Source organism: Lacerta agilis, chromosome 8 (assembly GCF_009819535.1).
Source record: "Lacerta agilis isolate rLacAgi1 chromosome 8, rLacAgi1.pri, whole genome shotgun sequence".
Classification (NCBI taxonomy): Eukaryota; Metazoa; Chordata; class Lepidosauria; order Squamata; family Lacertidae; genus Lacerta; species Lacerta agilis.
This window is the reverse complement of record NC_046319.1, coordinates 60913392-60932937: the sequence shown is the minus strand read 5'-3', so window position 1 is coordinate 60932937 and position 19546 is coordinate 60913392. Positions and strand designations below refer to the sequence as shown.

General features: G+C 44.6%; 2 protein-coding genes across 3 annotated transcripts in view; one reads left to right on the top strand and one right to left on the bottom strand.

The window, feature by feature from the left end:
- The first annotated feature begins 162 nt into the window (after positions 1 to 162).
- LOC117051441 (ras-related GTP-binding protein A-like) lies at positions 163 to 1262 on the top strand. The gene has a single exon (XM_033157832.1). It carries the CDS (start codon positions 215 to 217, stop codon positions 1154 to 1156), a length of 942 nt encoding a protein of 313 aa, XP_033013723.1. The 5' UTR covers positions 163 to 214; the 3' UTR covers positions 1157 to 1262.
- Positions 1263 to 7085: 5823 nt separating this feature from the next.
- The window catches only part of CNKSR1 (connector enhancer of kinase suppressor of Ras 1), a 35111-nt gene continuing 22650 nt past the window's right edge, over positions 7086 to 19546 (bottom strand). For both annotated transcript variants that reach the window (XM_033157831.1, XM_033157830.1), the window contains 10 exons: positions 17432 to 17622; positions 16536 to 16566; positions 14917 to 15089; positions 13562 to 13635; positions 11591 to 11662; positions 11029 to 11102; positions 9898 to 9962; positions 9000 to 9138; positions 8636 to 8817; positions 7086 to 7993 (listed from right to left, as the gene is read on the bottom strand). In XM_033157831.1, the coding sequence (XP_033013722.1) occupies positions 7778 to 7993; positions 8636 to 8817; positions 9000 to 9138; positions 9898 to 9962; positions 11029 to 11102; positions 11591 to 11662; positions 13562 to 13635; positions 14917 to 15089; positions 16536 to 16566; positions 17432 to 17622 (1217 nt within the window). In that variant the 3' untranslated portion in view covers positions 7086 to 7777. The remainder of the gene's footprint in view (positions 7994 to 8635; positions 8818 to 8999; positions 9139 to 9897; positions 9963 to 11028; positions 11103 to 11590; positions 11663 to 13561; positions 13636 to 14916; positions 15090 to 16535; positions 16567 to 17431; positions 17623 to 19546) is intronic.

Genomic DNA, 19546 nt, shown 5'->3' with positions numbered 1-19546 from the left:
AAATTGTCCCTTCTCGAGAACCGTAGAGAGAGCAGAGGTAGTGGAGGAGAGGGCGGAAATACAGCAGAGGTAGTGGAGGAGAGGGCGGAAATACCTGAAGCCTCATTCCATCAAAACGGGGTTGTAGGGGGAGAGGTTGCTCGCGCCGCAGCGTCGTCGTCCCCCCTCCCCCGCCGATTCTCCCCGGGAGCGGCCGTCTGTCGCCGGGCGCGTGATGCCAGACGCAGCCATGAAGAAGAAGGTTCTCCTGATGGGCAAGAGTGGCTCCGGCAAAACCAGCATGAGGTCCATCATCTTCGCCAACTACATCGCCCGCGACACCCGCCGACTGGGCGCCACAATCGATGTGGAGCACTCACACGTCCGCTTCCTGGGCAATCTGGTACTCAACCTCTGGGACTGCGGCGGCCAGGACACCTTCATGGAGAACTACTTCACCAGCCAGAGGGACAACATCTTCCGCAACGTCGAGGTCCTGATTTACGTCTTCGACGTCGAGAGTCGGGAGCTCGAGAAGGACATGCACTACTACCAGTCGTGCCTGGAGGCCATCTTGCAGAACTCGCCCGATGCCAAAGTCTTCTGCCTGGTCCACAAGATGGACTTGGTCCAGGAGGATCAGCGTGAGCTGATTTTCAAGGAGAGGGAGGACGACTTGAAACGGCTCTCGCGCCCGCTGGAGTGCGCCTGCTTCCGGACTTCCATCTGGGATGAAACTCTCTACAAGGCGTGGTCCAGCATAGTCTACCAGCTGATCCCCAACGTTCAGCAACTGGAGACCAACCTGAGGAATTTTGCGCAGATCATTGAAGCTGACGAGGTCCTTCTTTTCGAGCGGGCGACTTTCCTGGTGATTTCCCACTATCAGTGCAAAGAGCAGCGCGACATCCATCGATTCGAGAAAATCAGCAATATCATCAAACAATTCAAACTGAGCTGCAGCAAACTGGCCGCCTCCTTCCAGAGCATGGAAGTGCGCAATTCAAATTTCGCCGCCTTCATCGACATCTTCACCTCCAACACCTACGTGATGGTCATCATGTCCGACCCTTCCATACCTTCCGCCGCCACCCTGATCAACATCCGCAATGCTCGCAAGCACTTTGAGAAGCTGGAGAGGGTGGATGGGCCCAAGCACAGCCTCCTCATGCGCTGAGTGCCACCGCGCCAAGCAACCTCTGGGTCTATAACTCTGGAAATGGCAATTAAATTTGGAACATTATGAGATAATAAATGCACATCCTGTACGTCTAATAAATGCACCACTGTCTATAAACAAAACAAAAACAAAAAACCAGGGTTGTAGAGCCTTTCCATCACCCGTTGTACTGTACAACCAGCAACTTTTAATTCTCCATTACAGTTATTCATGGCAGGTCTCTGTAACCTGACAGCAGAAGTCTAACCATGTCTATTCAGAAGTAAGCCCTACTGAATTCAATGGAACTTACTCCCAGGTAAATAGGAGCCACCATTAATAATAAAATAGTGTTCATCTATAGTTGCTATATGTGTCATTAATAAATTAAAGCACTGCATTTTTGAGAAGTACCTCCACTTTTCCATTTCTCATGTAGAGCAAAGGCCATAACAAAAAACACTCAAATCTACAGTTGAGCAATAGTTTTAGTTTGTGAAATTTTCATTTGTCCTAATAAAGGATTGCCTGACTGTGGATTTTGGATTTCTCTTAAATGTTTTATTTACTGCATAAATCTGCTCTGCACATTTATCTTAGAATGTCTGTCTCAAAAACTAAGATAATTGCATATACATAATTACTTGCATATATATAAACCTTGATTTACTTAGGTTTTGGTTAGGGTTGGACTAGATGACCCTTGGGTCTCTTCCGATTCTGCAATGCTGTGATTCTTTATAATGCTTTCTGTGTATTGCTGCTGTACTTTTGAAAAGAAAAGAAATCCCATTCTTTATGTTGCTAATAACGTTAATATCATCCAGCTCATGGATGTTACCTGCTTTAAATCTAGGGGACAGGTTAGGTCAGAGTCAGCCCAGGCAGCATAGCCAGTGGTCAGGACTGGGAGTCGCTGACGGAGGAAGAGGGGTGCAGGGGAGCGCACTGCCCCCGGCAGCGCGATCCCAGTGGGGTGTCATCGCAGCTCCCCCCCTGCCAGTGCTGGGCTCCACACCCCTGGGACGTGCACCAGCCACGCCCCTGCCTGCTCTCCGTCCCCCTGGTGCTGGAGCATGAAGCTCCGCCACTGCTGGGAGTTGCATTCCAGCACCATGTGGAGGATACCACATTGGCTAAATCCTAGGTGATGTTATAATTTTTTTAAAAAAATTTTTTTATTAAAGTTTGAAAAGAAAAACAAAGAAGCAGTATACATATGTTAACATCAAACGCCAAGCATTTTAGTTTTTAACATAAAAACTAAAGAAGGGAAAAAATGGAAAAGAAAAGACTTGTGGGTCTCTATCAGATTTATATACTTATGCAAAACCCTTGTTCCGTAATAGCATTCCAACTCTTCTCCTTTCCATAAGCCAACCTTTTTCAGTCTTCAAACTAAAGCTCATTTTCCTTTTTGTGCAAAAAGACCACAAGGGGTTTCTAATTATTAATCAACAATGATTTTTCTCCAATTAAACACATCAACTTGGCCATCTCAGCCAAAGCCATTAATTCCAATAACCATTCTTCCATAGTAGGTATAAGATCTTCCATCTTTATGCATATAAAAATCTCGCCACAGTGAGCATATATTGAAATAATCTTCCATATTCTTTTTCTGGTTATATATCCATTAGTCCCAGCAGGAAGAGTTCTTGTTTCAGCTGAATATTAACTTTCAAAACCCTCTGTATCAATTTGTGTATTTGTATCAAGTATTTTTTAGCTTTTTGAACATACACCAAGCCTGATAAAGTGTCCCTTTGTGTTCTTGACATTTTCAACAAATATTTGGAACATTTTTATATATTCTAAATAATTTCTCAGGAGTTAAATACCAATGGTACATCATTTTCTAAAAATTCTACTTTAGATCATAGCACAGTATGTATTTTAACCCTTTTGCCTATACGTATATGTTCCCACTGTTCCGTCTGTATAACCAACACTTTTTGCTCATTTAATCCTGCATTATTTAACTAGTTCTTGTTACATTTCAAATTTCAACAAACATTTAAACATTTTTTATATAACATGTTCATCATCCTTACACAATTGCTTCTCATAATCTGTCTTGCTTTGTTCTCATACCTCAAGTCTTTTTTCCAACTGAAGTCTCTGCTGATTGTAAATGAGAAAAACTACTGAAAGTTTTAACCTTCCACTGTTAATTGTTGCCTTGTTTTAATTTTACAATCTCCTTGATTCCACTCTGGGTTAGGTTATAAATGTGAGCATAACCATTCAAGATTAATTGTCATGCATGCTGCTGGTGTGTTGCTTATTAATGATTAAAGGTCTTCATTATGACTGGCCATGAATAGGGTCCAGAAATAGAAGGATCATTAATATGTAACTCAATGGAGTTGGTTTGTCTCATTTGTGCTATGACGCTTGCCCTCTAGGAAGTGAGCTCCTTTCCCAGTTGTTTGTAATTGTGCTTTGAAAGTGATGAAGCTGATGTGGCTACCAAAATTATAAAAAGCAACAGTTTCGATTCTGATGCTAGACCAAAATTAGGGAGAGAAGCAAGTCTGGTTTAAGCTCTCGTATAGGAAGGACGGACATTTTAAGTGGATTATGGCAACCGGTGCCATGGTGCTAGGACTGGTGGTTGCACCCATGGGATGGGTTCTGATGCTGGCAGCTACAGTAACACCAGAATGGCGGGAGTTCCCCAAAAGACCTGGTTTCCCTCAAGATGTCTTCTTCAGTGACGGCCTTTGGGAGAGCTGCATGGAGATGACCAGCATACAAGACAAGGTATGCCAACCGGTTCCAGAGGAGATGGCTATCTCCTGGCCTGTTCAGATGGTGAGGGCCCTGACTATCATCTCTCTGCTTGGTGGCTTCCTGAGTTATGTTCTTACCCATGTGGGGACACGCTGGTGGTCTGAACATCCAAACTACTGCCTTACAGGAGGCTCTGGGCTCCTGCTCCTGCTCTCTGGAGTCTTATACCTCTATGCAACATCCTATATGGCATACAGAGTCCTATCTAACATTGCAAACACAGAGACCCCAGATATGGACAAATTCCATCTTGGAACATGTGTCTATCTAGGTTGGAGTGGAGGAGCAGCCAAGACCTTTGCTGGGATGTGCCTGGCTACAAGTTTCCAAAGGAAGCATGACAACAGCTTAAGGAATCTACCTATGCCCTACTACGTGGATTATTAAGGAACCGAATTTGGTCTTTCAGGATAATTGGTAGAACAAAATGGGTTGGTAGGTCTTTTAATCCAGCCTTTGTATGTGGCAGCATGCACTCTTTAAAAATATTTGTAGGATGTGGCTCAGTGATGACTTGCAAATTGAAGATACGAAAGCTTATCAGGAAATGTGTGTTGTTTCATGACAGGAAGACTGGGAGACGAACCTGTCTAGGCTGCAGTGGGCAGGTCAACAGGTAGGGTGTAATGGATATAAGATGTATCTGCACATTTCAACCATAATTAGAAGGGGGGATTATACTGAGATAGGACTGGAACATGAGGATTAAGACAGCAATCCCATTTACCAGGGAGTAAATCCAATTGAATTCAAATCTAATCTAGACTAGACATTAGATTATACTGAAATGTTGATGCTGCAAGGATTCGTTGATGAACTGTACAGTACTCATCATATCCATCCTGGATGGGGTAGCATTCTCCTGGAAGGAGCAGCACTGTCACTGAAAGCTCAGGTAGCCACCATGACTAGGAGTGCCTATTTCCAGCACAGCTGGTTTGCTAGCTACCATCCCTCTTAAATTTCTTTTCCATCAAAAAGAAAAAAAAAAGAATGAGAAATACAAAATATCCAACATGGAATATAAGAACTAAAACAAAAAACATCTTTTCGGAGGTTCTCTTTAACCTCCTGAATTCCCTCCATTTCCTTTCCCTCCATTGAATATATATATTTTCTGCATAATTATACTTAAACCTCTTTTTTCTTATCCTTCTTACTTTATCTTAATTACATATCATCAGTTTTTATTGTTTCATTTCAAATTTCCTTCCATAAACTTTATCTTATTTTAATTTGGTGGGGGTTTTCGGGACTTGCAGAAGAGATCTTGCGCTCAGCTGGACCTCTCGATGACCCTCCCAACCCTGGTGGATCTTTTTTGGGGGGAGGGCGCCTCGCCTTGGTGCTTTCCCCTAGATCGGGTCTGTCAGACAGACATACCCGCGCTCCCTGTAGCCATTAGCAAAAACCAGAAGCCGGAAAGCTTATAGCTTCAGACATTCTACTGCAACAGCAACATAGAAAGCTGCCTTATAATGAGTGAGGTCATTAATACATCTAGCTCAGTACTGTCTACACTGACTGGCAGTGCCTTGCAGGGCTTCGGGCAAAAGGCTAGCTAGAGATGCTGGGGATTGAACCCAGGATTTTATTCATGCAAAGCAGGTGCTCTACTGCTGAGTTGCAACCCTTCCCTATTTTGATTTTCCTGAGGATTTAGATTTATTTTGACAAAGTCTTACTGCTAAAAGGAAGCATTAATAGACTGTGGGATTCTTTTTGAGATTCTGTGTTTATTTTGGAAATAAAGTGGTTTTAAGCTTTACTATGGTCAGTAATTTAACTCTGCCACTCCCTCTCTTCCGGCCTCCACCCATCAATGAATAACTAGGAAGGAATGTTTGTGATAGAATCCTGCACTGCAATGCCAAGAGTTCCCTTTTCAGGATACTTGTTTCTCCAACGCTGTATTGGTGCCTCAGTTTAGATAATAGTGAATGTATGCAGAACTTTGGAGCAAACAAAACAAAACCCATCCACTTCTTGGAAAGAATTGCAGGAAATGAGAAGTCGGAAACAAATATTTATCATTCAGCACTTACAGGGGTTTGTTTTTTTAAGTATTTTGCAAGTTGTTTGATCTTGCAACAAATCCCTATGAAGTATTTTATTATTTTTGAAGCTGAAGTTACTTTTTTGTTTAAAAATATGCAGTGACTTACAAAAAGATCAACAAAGGACTTTAAACAACCAACACACAAAGGGTATATTAAATTATACAAGCTCTGGTTAAACCACGGCAAAAAATATACCGTACATAATTCCAGCAGCAACATAAATAATTAGGAGGAAACTCCTTGAACAGATAGGTAGCCACTGTTCCTGGTCTTATCTATGGTAAACCAGCTTGCCCAAAGTTTTGAAAGGGGCAGGTGGGGTTTGAACCCAGATACCCTGGAACAGCACTGGGGAACTATGATTCTGTGAATCTCCAGCCCAACAAGTAAGTCATATGTGACCAAGTATAGGGCCAGGGGTGTAGCCAGCCACTCCAGCACCCGGAGCGGCGGGGGCAGGGCGAGTGGCCCACGAGGGTGGGGCAAGCCACCCACGGGGGCGCCACACGGGGGTACCGCGGCGATCCACATATGGGGGCACTGTTTCAGGCAGCGCGGGGCCCCAAGCCACCGCGTCACTCCCAGGAGAGATGCGTGGATCAGGTGCGCTGCAGGTCAGGCCCCATGGTAAGTGTGCCATTTTGTCACCCCCCCTCAAGGATGACACCTGAGGCATGCCGCACCTCCCTACGCCCCTGTATAGGGCAGCTAAAGCTGTGGCTATAAAAGAAAAAGCAGGGGCCTTAAAATGTGCTCCTGCTTGGATAGTGGGGTTTGCTGTCAGCACCAATCAGCTGATTTCCCACAATGCCTACAGTGACAGTGCAACAGGGACATTGCAGGGTATTAAAAGGGCATTTTCCTGCCAGACACTATCTATGCATCATTACAGCCCCTTAAAATGTGACACCCACTTCTGCCAAATAAGCCTGCATGGGCCCACTGGAAATGGAAGTCTATTTGGATGGCTATAATTAACACAAATATGCATGAAGCTGATATAAATACAAGATAAAAAGGGTGTCTTTGAATTGCAGGGGTATGATACTTCTCCGAAAGTGTTCTTTTTAAAAAGGATATGGATTGTCCTAAAAAAAAATCCTTGATTTATTATAGCTCAACGTACACTTCATTGTTTTGGGACTGGACAATTTGAAAGCCATCATTTTGAAGATATATGCAAAGTAACATGTTTGACAGGCTTGAATCTATATATTGTCAGAGCATTTTTTGCAGTTTAATAGTACACGTAGCCAATATTATTTATTCTAGCATATGCTTATCCCACTTCTTAACCCAAGGTGGTTCCTGATGCAAACCACCGGTCATTTAAAACTGAAAACCACACATTGCTAGGATGCCTTTGTAGTTATTAAAATTACACGTAAGTGTTTCAACTTGAAATGTGTCAGTGAAATCGCTGCTTTCTGAATAACATTCTCAAGGGAAACAAAGCTATGGGAAGCAACTTTAAAATCTTGCTGTTTCAGCTTTTGTCAAGATGTTGGTCCACAGACAGCAGTTAGTGTCCTGCTCCCTTGGTCAGGCTTCTCTTTTGCACTGTCAGAATCATGTGTCAGTCTTCTTTTAAAAAATAAACCCAGATGAAATCAAAATGCCCACCATGACAACAAACAAGCTTCCTAATCTCTCAGTTCAGCAAGAAGTTCTTCTTTGTCATTCATATTCTTTCTCTCTAGGATGAGAGGACCACCTGAGTTTATTTATCCGAATAGGGAAAGTGGTAATATCCACAGAGCACATATCCTGCTGACAAAATAGTTCATGGAGCAGCAGCAGCAGCAGCAGTGTCCTCTGGGTTGAAGTCCGACACATAGTCTGTTCTTGCGCCATCCTCTTGGCTCAGCCTCTTGGCCCACCAGGCCTGGATTTCCTGGTACAACTCCTGATGTTGTTCTTTCCATGCTCTGAATTTCTCAGAGGTCAGTTCAGAGTCATCCAGAAGAATATCGAGTAGCTGAAGTTCAGCTGTTTTTGCCTGAGGGAGGAAGGAAGGTCCCATCTTTAATGCTGATGCACGGTTCTTTTTAAATTTATTTTTAAGTCTATGAAGCCCAGAATTGCAAGGATCTTAAAGCTTAGGAAACTGCCTTGTCCCCCCTCTTGCCAGCCTGTTGTGGAATCTATAGCACATGTGGGGAACCTTTGGCCCTCTACATCCTGCTGAACTATAACTCCCACCAGCCCCAGCAAGCATGACCAATGGCCAGGGGTGATGGGAGTTGTAGTTCTGCAACATCTTGAGAGCTATAGGTTCCCCACACCTGACTTCTAGTCCACCCCTCACTTTCCATGCTCCACCTCCTCTCCCCAGGTCATCCCCCCTCTCTGACCTTGCTCGGCACGTTCCTTGAGCGTTTCTGCCTATGCAGAACATGTTCTTGAACTCTGATCATGCTTCCTGCCTGTCTGGAGGGATGAAGGATCAATAGTGTGTGCAACTGTTGATAGAAACTAGCTGACTGTACAAAGGTAAAATTCACATTTATGTCTCTGGCCACTTCTGCCTCTGGTCTTGACCACCACTAGCATGTTACCCTTGGAAAGTTGCCCAGAAGGGAATGCGGCCCTCAGGCTGAAAGATGTTCCCCTCCCCAGTGTAAAGTGATGCTCCACCTACCTTGAGTGTGCTTTGGAGGGTCCGAACAAGATGAACCTTCTCGTTGATCTCCGGGTTCTTGTTGCGCTTGACAAAGGACTTCCGGTAATATTCGCGGGTGAACACCTGCTGTTTCCCAATGAGAGACACTCCGCCTTGCTTCAGACACTTGATCAAAGACTCCAGTTCTTCTCCTGAAGGATCTTCATGAGACAGAAGGTTGAAAACCATAAGCAAAAGCGTTCTAGAACTCTGCTGCCCTAGAGGGCAGGGCTAGTACAAGAGGAACAGCCTTTCACAGAGAAGAATAATGAACTGTGTTGCTCAGGCTGCATTTTCTTCTTCTTACATAAACTTGGAAGGGGGGAGGCAACGTGAAACTCACCTGTGGGAGAGGGCGATGCTGGGCTGTCGTCTGCATTTTGTCTTGGGAGGGGACTACCCAGAGGACTCCTGCTTGGGGATTCATTATTCCCTATGGCTCCTGTTAGCAGCTGATCTTTTTCCAGTTCCCTCCGCTTTGGCTGAAAGAAAGTAAGATTTTATTATAGCATGCAAGAAATGGAGTCAGGAGGAACTAAATTCATTATCTCTGGGCTCGTCTACCCTTTTGCTTATCCCATGTCTAGAAAGCATGAGTCTGAGCAGTTTTCTACTTCAACGTCACCTTCTACTCGCGTGTCTGAGTGGTTTTGCCCTGCTCCTATCCCAGGGAAAACCCACTCTAAATCAGAGCCACCATCAATCCGGAGAAAACCCAAATTGCTGTTTGCTCCAATTGAGTGCTAAAGAGCAGTTTTCCCCAGGGGGGAAGCAGTGGGACAAGAAGAAAGGTGGATAAGCCCATTTTGGCATTCTTACGCCACGCTTCAGCCCCAAAGGCTCCCCTGAGCAGCTTACAAAAATCAGCAAGAAGACAGCCCCTTCCCTAAGGTTCACAATTTAAGAGACATGAAACTGGAGGGGGGAAAGGATCGGGAGGGAAGATGGGGAAATCAACATCAGCACTAATTTTTAGTTGAAGACATCTTGTATTGAACAAGAGGAATGAAAAAATGTGGAGAATCCCCAACTGAGTGTGATGTGAAAAGGGGATTCCCCCACAGCAACATTTCAACTGCACCATCATCACAACTTTCTGGCAGGCACTGAGTGTGGGAGTCCACTCCCACTTACCTCCATAGCTCAGGTAAATAGGGATGGGCTCACAATTTCAAACAGGGGACCTCTTGGGTCATACATATTTACTATGGGGTGCAGGGATCAATCAATAAGACACTTACCAGATCAAAGCTATGCCTAGGAGAGTCATCCTCAGGGTCCTCTGCTTCTGTTTCACTATAGCAATCTGTTCAAAGGGGAAGTTTTTCAGAGAAAATTCTCAATGGCCAATCACATTCGATTACATGAAATTCACCATGAAATTCAGTCACAGCAAGAGACATATTTTCTCTACCTTTCTGTAAGGGGCAACTAAAGAGAACGTGGTACTGTTCTTTCTCACTGTCAAGACACATAAGTTTGCATCTCTGAAAATCCCAAGACAGAAATGGAGGAAGCTGCCTTACTCAGAGGACCAGTTTGCACATAACACAAAGCCAAACTATGGCTTCGTGTGAACGCACGAGTTCCTGCTGCACTCCTCCCCTCAGTCTAGCTGCTGCTGCGCTCCTATGAATTGTGTCATGGTTTAGCTTAGTGTGGCGTCCCAAACCAATCTTGTGGGTTGCCTCCTCCAGGAAAACCATGAGCTGTAAACCCAAGAACAAACCTTGGTTGCAGCTTGTGGTTTGCTTGGAGCAAAACAAATCGTATGCCTGCTGAATTATGGCTTAAGCTCACAGGAGCAGGATCTAAGGAGGAGCAAAGTGGCCGTGATCTCTCTGAGAACCATGATTTGGCTTAGCGTGACACAGAAATGAACCAAGTGTTGGACCTTTGGTGAAGTAGCTCAGTGCTGCCTACAACACTGACTCTTGTCTGCCAAAACCAAATGGAACATCTCCGGACCTGGATTTAGGAATCAAGATGGATTTAGGAATCACAGGCAATAGAGTCCCTTCAGTTTACAGAGAGAGAATATGCTGAATAGGTTTTGTTTGTGAAGTGGAAGCCCTTTTGCAGATAACCTTTCTATCAGAAGTGGATAGCAACTGTGGAAAGGGCACTCTCCTGCCTCTGGAATTCTCACATCCCGGGATGCTTGCCGGGCACCTAATTTAATGCATTTTAGGCACTCTTAGTAGAATAATAGAATCATAGGAGTTGGAAGGTACCCCAAGGGTCATCTAGTCCAACCCCCTGCAATGCAGGAATAGATCTGATACCGCTGTTTCAAGGATATATATTTTAGTGATTTTTGTAAATTACAAAGTTGAGACATAAACATTTTGAATCGAGTATTGAGAGCCCACCTTCTTGCCTATGTGGAACAGATTTATGGACTGGAGTGTATTTCATCATAGAAGTTATCAAACGGCTGACCCACCTGGGAAAAGAAACAGTCTGTTTTGAGATTTACCCAGATGCTCAAGACAATTTTACTCACTGCGGTATATGAAACCACTAAAAACAAATATCTACTTGAATATGATCTTTTTATTAGCAGTATTAACGCTGCTTTGCCTCTCAACTTTCTTTTATGACTTCATTCCCAAAGTGTATTTGGGTATTTGCTGGAGAGCCACAGACTCAGGAATTTGTCAGCTTGAAGCAGCTGATAACAGATACTCCCTAGATTTCTTCACAGTTTTTGTTTTTCTGTACAAACCCTGGCTGGAATTTGACTAGGGTCATCTTTCTCAGTTTATGGCCCTCCACAATAAGGTTGCAGTGAGGCCTTTAGGGAAATCAGGCAACATCTGTCAAGGATTGCAACACTACTCGAGATGACTTTGCATGGGATGCATCAGTCCCCAAAGTTGTTTCTAGGGTGGAACCTGAGATTGCTCAGGCCACTCCCATTTGGCTACTTACATGCTCAGGTCAGCCAGGGTCTCTGCTGCAAAGATAAAGGGCTTGTATTTCTCATGGGTAAGCTGGAAGACACTGCAGAAAAAGAGAAAAGGTGGCTGTGGTGGAATTCCCCTTGGTTCTTTGCAATTACAAGGCACAGCCATAAAGGTAAAGGTAAAGGGACCCCTGACCATTAGGTCCCGTCGTGTCCGACTATGGGGTTGCGGCGCTCATCTCGCGTTACTGGCCGAGGGAGCCGGCATACAGCTTCCGGGTCATGTGGGCAGCATGACAAAGCCGCTTCTGGCGAACCAGAGCAGCGCACGGAAACACCGTTTACCTTCCCGCCGGAGTGGTACCTATTTATCTACTCACACTTTTGACGTGCTTTCGAACTGCTAGGTGGGCAGGAGCTGGGACCGAGCAACGGGAGCTCACCCCGTTGCGGGGATTCGAACTGCCGACCCTCTGATCAGCAAGCCCTAGGCTCTCTGGTTTAACCCACAGTGCCACCCACCCATACCCAACTACAAATCTGCATGGTTACAGTTGTGTGTCAAGGCTTGAAAATGGTTGCAGTAGGCAACTTCACTCTCCCCACCTCTTTGCTCAGGATATGCAGAGATAGATAATTCTACTCTAGGCACATGATATGAATGATAGAATTAAGGTCCAAGAACTTGAATAAAATGACTGCTCAACCGGACAATATGATGGACTAGTGGGACCTGCACCAGAGTGTTGCAGCATGGAATGCTCACATTCAGGGTGCCATTCAGCCAAGCTCTCTTCCAGGATATTCCTTTCCCTCTTCCTTCCCTCATGACGACCATCACATGCATCAGTCAGTCAGCATTCCATGCCCACTGAGCATGCTTGGTCCTCACTTTACATATTCCTCCCCTTTATCCTGGCTCTCCTCTCCTTAGACCTGGAACTGGACTCTTCACTATGTCCGTTTTGAAAGCTTCATTGTGCAAACCAATACAGCGTTCCAACACAGCTCTTCAGGCTACAAACAGGTGAAGCGCAGTGGAGTAGAACAAGCCATGGCTAGGGGTACGTAAGACATTGATCCAACACTTGACATGTGCCTGTCATCCTCCTTTTGAAGGGTGGGGTGGGCCCTTCAATTCATGCAGTTTGCACCTAGAGCCTCAGGATTGGGCAAACAAATGTTATTCTTCCACATAGGCTGGATCTGTGAGGTTTGTTTGCTCCGGTGCTGACACTGCCACATCCTTGGGAGTCAGGAGTGGAGTTGGAGCCAGATTGATGTCAGACTTTTCCCCAAACACCACCCTGGGAGGGGAGGCCTCCCTGCTGACAGGTGGAGGTGCTGGAAGTGGCTCCTTATGGGACAATGTCAGGCTTGGGGAACTCTGTGTTATGGGAGAGCTGAACTCTCCTCTGACAGCCCTCCTTGGGATCCAAACCTCCTCCTCCTCCCAACCAGATCAGACACCTGAGGTCCCTGTTTCACATTCCACAATATACCACTGGTGTTTTTATTATTAAATTGTTCTTCAAGGATGTTTTACAGGAAGCAATTAGTAGGCAAAGTAAACAAAAGCAGCAAGCATCTTACACTGTTGCTAGTTGAAACCCCACGCTGAGGTGATTCTCAGAGGGTAATTGGTCCTAGCCATTCTTTCTCCCTACTTAATGGATGCATTTCCCTTTCATTAATAGGCAGGGCTGTAGCTCAGCGATAAGAGCATCTGCCTTGCATGCAGAAGGTCCCAGGTTCAATCCCCAGCATCTCCAAGAAGGGCAGGAAAAGATTTCCCGCCTGAAACCCCGGAGGGCTGCTGCCAGTCAGTGAATTATTGGATTTATGATGTGCAGGTCCCTCTACGGAGCCCAGGGTGGTATAGACAATACTGCGTTAGATGGATCAGCAGCCTGACCCTGTAGAAGTCAGCTTCCCCTGTTTGTTCAATGTTCAAGATCTCTCCAGAGCCACCCATCAGGCTCATTGCGCATACTCACTATTTCTTCTTCTGTTCCTTTTTGCTTTCCAGCCTGTACGCCGACACATTGATGAAACCCACAGCCTTCTCATCCTGGGGTAAGAGAAGGGAAAGCACCAATTAAAAAAGAGCAGCACTTCACACCCTGATTGGCTCCACTTGCTGCTACTCATATACAGGTATAAAGCAGCAGCCCTGGAATGCTGAACAGGTTTCTACTACAGTTACCAACAGAAAGCAAGGGAAAGCTGTAGGAACTGCAGGCTGCTCCTAACCTTCCATGGGCAAGCTATAAACCAAATAAGGGGAGCTTGCAGACCTCCAGATGTTGCGGGACCACAGCTCCCATCATCCATGATCACAGAGATGCAGCCAGCTCCCATGGGCATGGTCTTCAACTTGCACTGAAACTGACCAGTTGCAACCTGCATGCAACTAGCATTAGCAGAGAACGAATCATTTTGTGTTTGTTATAATGTAATTTTATGTTGTGAACTGCCCTGGAGATAATTTGATAAGTTGGGATGTGGGGGGGGGGGAGGAGAGAGGTGCGTCAAACTGCTCCACTCAGGATTGCAGACAATTTGTTTTGGTGCTTGGTAGATCAGTTGTCACTTCCTGCTACTCTCCTTTGCATTCCCCCCCCCCCTAATATCCCATAGCATAGTTGCCCATCTCTGTAGAATCAGAGTGTCGTAATACATTGTATCTTGAATGTTGTATATAGGACACTCTCTGCTCTGTAAGAAAGAGAGGGAGGCAGGCAAAGACAACATTGGGACCAGCTCCAGAGTCAGACTGCTCCCTCCCCTGACCAATTTTATGTTTTACAGTGTTCATTTGCTTTAAGTATTTTAACACTGTAAGCCATTTTGGGTGCCTTGGCAGAAAGGCAGTATTAAAAAGTGTTAAATAAATAAGAAGGAAATTTTGTATTTTTTCTTTGGAGCCCTCAGATTTGCACAAAACCAAAAAACCACAGAGGTGTGTGTTGGGAATTTACAGTTGCTCGACTGTGTGCTTTTGCGCACTTCCTAGTCGGTCGGGGGGGGGGAGTGTACGTGCCACATGAACACTTAATTGGAATAAAGGAGTCAACAAATTAGAAGGCAGGGGGGGAAAACACAAAAGCAAACATCTACTGATATGAACAAAAAAGACAGAAGTTGTTCCTCATATACAAGTTCAAATACGTGTGGACTATTCCATTCTAATTCATATGGGGGGTAGATTAACAGCTAAATAATGCTTGAATGTGGACAGGTGCTCTGTTGCAACAACAACAACAACAACAACAACAACAACAACAACCAGGGGCTACCCTTTAGTGATCCATGACTCTCTGAAATACGTTGCAACCTAGGATGCACTCACGTTGGGGTTGCTGTACCAGTAGAGGGCTTGACCCTTCAGCACGAACCAGAACCGCTTCCATTTCTGGGCCATGAAGCCCCCGTGGTCTTTCTTCTTAAGGAGCCAGCCATCGCAGTCCACCTGCCCCAGATCCTGGCAGGAGATTCGGCGGCGACTCAGTCGGGTTGCCATTCCTCAACACAAGCAAAGTGGGGAGGGGGGTTATTATGACAAAAAGGAAGCACAGGATGCACAACGCAATTCACTAAAAAAAATCAGGCTTATAGTATACAGTTTGCGATTTTTCCACCACAAGCATTTTTTTTTTTTACTTTCACTGATTTAGGGAGGCATTTATAGAAGGGCCAAAAGCAACCCATCCTTCTAGGGATGCAGCTTTGGTCACCATAGGTTTAAAGCACATTAATACCACTTGAATATCCAAGGCTTCCCCTAAACGACCCTGGAAACTGTAGTTCAACTCCCACAGAACTACAGTTTCCAGCATGATTCTCTGGAGAAAGTCGTGTGCAGGGCCGTCTTTACCCGGGGGTGCAAGGGGTGCGGGGGCACCCGGGCACCGAATTTGGGGGGCACTAGACCCCCGCCGCTGAAGCCGCCTAAGCCAGGGATCAGCAAACTTTTTCAGCAAGGGGCTGGTCCACTGTCCCTCAGACCTTGTGGAGGGCCGGACTATATTTTGAAAAAAAATATATGAATGAATTCCTATGCCCCACAAATAACCCAGAGATGCATTTTAAATAAAAGCACACATTCTACTCATGTAAAAACACCAGGCAGGCCCCACAAATAACCCAGAAATGCATTTTAAATAAAAGGACACATTCTACTCATGTAAAAACACCAGGCAGGCCCCAAAAATAACCCAGAAATGCATTTTAAATAAAAGGACACATTCTACTCATGTAAAAACACCAGGCAGGCCCCACAAATAACCCAGAGATGCATTTTAAATAAAAGCACACATTCTACTCATGTAAAAACACCAGGCAGGCCCCACAAATAACCCAGAAATGCATTTTAAATAAAAGCACACATTCTACTCATGTAAAAACACCAGGCAGGCCCCACTAATAACCCAGTAATGCATTTTAAATAAAAGGACACATTCTACTCATGTAAAAACATGCTGATTCTCGGACCGTCTGCGGGCCACATTTAGAAAGTGATTGGGCCGCATCCGGCCCCTGGGCCTTAGTTTGGGGATCCCTGGCCTAAGCTTTTAACTATCTACCTGTTATGAAATAATAAATAATTTTGATCAAGCTAGAAAAACAAAATACATATATACCTAGGTATTACTGAAATGTATACAGTGGTACCTCTAGTTGTGTTCCGCTCTTGTTATGGACTTTCAGCAATCAACTCTGGCAATCAGCTGATCAACCACGTGGGTCACCGGGTATCATGCCAAGAGACTGACCCCCCCACCTGTCAAACTTGGCCCGTGGGGGACATAAAAGTTCCCCCCTCCCTTGTCTGGTAAATAGTGGCATACAAAAAAGAACTGTTCTCCTTCTCCTTCTAACCAGGATATATTTATGGACATGTTACACAGCTTTAGCATAGGCTAAAATGCTTGTAATATTGAAGGATGAATTGATGTTACCGGTACTCACCTTTTTGCTTTCGTCGATATTCAACGCTGCCCTGAAAGGATTAGAGAGGGAGAAAAGCCATTTATCAGGATCTGCAAGAATGGCTGAGTGTTCCTGTTGATGGTGCCAGCCACCCCACATCACAATAAAAAGTGAGTGTGGGGAAATCACACTACAATTCAGTAGAAACACAAACTCAGAGTTTTACAATTTGTTTAAGACTGATTCGAAGGGGGAGGCGCGACTCACCAAATAGCACCATTTGTTAAGAAATCACAGGATTGGATTGTGGCTAACATGTCTATGTAGCTTTAAAAACTAGCAGTGGGAATGCACTGGATGCGGTAAACTGAACATGCCCTTAGACTTCCCAACGACCAACCATCTATCCCACACTTTTTATGTAGTTCCCTGTCACTTTTCTAGCCACAAAAACCTGTTTCGCTTGTAAAGTGAATTTGTTGCACCAGAGCAATAGGGTGCCTTAATCCACTTTAATTGCGGAAACCCAAATTTACAGTATGTGACTGAATCGCTCCTGCAAAATGCTGACAGTCTGGAGACAATGCTGGGATTGCTCCTTCTGAATTAAGTTTACATTTTTTTTCCTATTGCATCAGCCATTCAGGGAGGCCTTTTGAGACCTGAAGCCAAAGGGTCTAAATCAGTGTTTTTCAACCACTGTTCCGCAGCACACTAGTGTGCCGCGAGATGTTGCCTGGTGTGCCGTGGGAAAAATTGAAAAATTACTTTATATATAGTCAATATAGGCACAGAGTTAATTTTTTTAACATTTTCTAATGGTGGTGTGCCTCGTGATTTTTTTCATGAAACAAGTGTGCCTTTGCCCAAAAAAGGTTGAAAAACACTGGTCTAAATAAAACCTAGAAATAAGCAAAACACAATGCAGCTCTCACCTCTTTGGAAGAATCTGCAGATCCCAGCCCTCTGATTCCTCTGACAAACCCATTCTCAGGGGTTGTGGAGTCTTCCGATTCAAGTTCCAAGGTACTGGGTCTGGCAGGGGAAGCAGCATCAGGGGATCTGGATCCTTCAGGATCGACCCTGACAATGCTCTCACCTTCCAGCACAGGTTCAGCAAATGCACCTGGAAGAACAAGTCAAAAACCCAAACCAAAACTCATCAATTAATCAGTCTGGAAAAAGATTTTACACCAGAATGATTTATTTGTTCATTAGATATTTAAAAACCCACCTTTCTGCTCACTTGTCCTCAACAAGTCAGTTTGCAACAGTTTTAAATACATCAGTACCATAACAGCATAGCAGCAAACAATATTCTGAAGTTCTAAACTATGAAAACAACCCCGATCTATGTGGGGCTGCACTTGAGCCTGGTGTTAGTATAGAATGCTGCAGCATGACTACTGACTGAGAGGAGTGAGATCCTGTCTGCATGTGTAACATGTTAATTCAGACACTTGACTGGCAATTTGTTACCGGGACAAGTTGTTACTATTAGTATATGAAGTCCTTAACAGCTTGGAACCAGCTTACTTGGAAGATCACCTTACCCTATGTGTGGCCACATGAACACTTTGACCCATGGAACTTGTACAATTGCCACATGATGTTCATTCCGCACTTGAAAAACACCAAATCTTTCAGTGTAGTAGTTACTACACACTGGAATTCCCTACCCATTTACATTAAGCAGGCATTTTGTTCCTTTCAGTGCCTGCTAAAAACATTTGTTCAGTCAAGTTTACCCTGACATGTAAAGGTGACCTGTATTTTAATCTATAATTTTAGTTCATAATGTTTATTTTTAACCACTGATCTTACTCATATTTTGATCTCCCCCCCCCCCTGGAAAAAACCATTGTCTTTAACTTTTATTTTTATTGACAATTCAATGTATATCTTGTGTTCTTTGTAAACTGCTTATTTGAAATTAATCACTATATAGTATAAATAATATATACAGCCTCAGATGCTGATCTCAAAGTTTGGGCAGGTTAGTGTACAGCTGTAAGCCAACCTCCAGAGCCTCAAATCAGCCTTCGTCAAGCTGGCACTCCCCGAGTGCTGGCTGGGGTGGATTTGAGTTAATAAATAATAACAATAATAATAACAATAACAGCAACAACAATAATTTATTATTTATACCCCACCCACTCTTTAGAGTGAAGATTGCTCTAAATGGTTTGGAATCAGGTTAACACCAGAGCCTTAAATTAGGCCTGGAAACAAATAGGCAATTTAAACGGGAACAGAATTGGTGTAATGTGGTCTGAATGCCTAACTCCAACAAGCATTCTAGCTGCCACATTCTGCACCAGTTGTCATTTCCAGACCATCTTCATTGTGAGCAGTGTGCACGACAGTAATCTAGCCTGGATGTAAGCAAAGCACGCCTAACTGAGGCCTCTATTCTCTAGAGAAGGCCACAGGTGATGAGTCAGCACAAGGTGATAAAAAGCTTTGTTAAAAATGATGAAATGGTGAGAGGACTGCAGCCCAGTGGCAGAACAGCTGCTCTGCATGCAGGAAGTTCCTTGTTGAGTACCTAGATCAGCGTTTCCCAAGCTTGGGTCTCCAGCTGTTTTTGGACTACAACTCCCATCATCCCTAGCTAGCAAGACCAATAGTCAGGCATGACGGGAATTGTAGTCCAAAAACAGCTGGAGACCAGAGTATGGGAAACACTGACCTAGATTATCCAGTAGGACAGCAAACGTCCCCTGTCTGAAGTCCCAGAGAGTCACAGCCAGTCAGTGAGACAATGCTATGCTCTTGTTCCATGTAAGGCATCTTCTTACCTTCCATCATCCCTGACCGCTGGGCTAGGCTGGCTGTGACTGATGGGAGATGGAGTCCAGCATCAGTTGCTATGCCACAGTCTCCCCATGCCAGAGGCTCTTCACACCCCAGCGGAAAGGTGTGACCAGCTGGGGAAATGGCCTCTGCTCTTCCTGCACATGTGAGGCAGAGGGAATGGCATCATTTCAACCTACATTCTCTTTTACCCTAAGCTCCCTCACAGGATTGTTGTGGGAATAACAGGGGAG

Coding starts and splice junctions, on each gene's coding strand:
- LOC117051441 (XM_033157832.1), top strand. CDS start 215: ATGCCAGACGCAGCCATGAAGAAGAAGGTTCTCCTGATGGGCAAGAGT.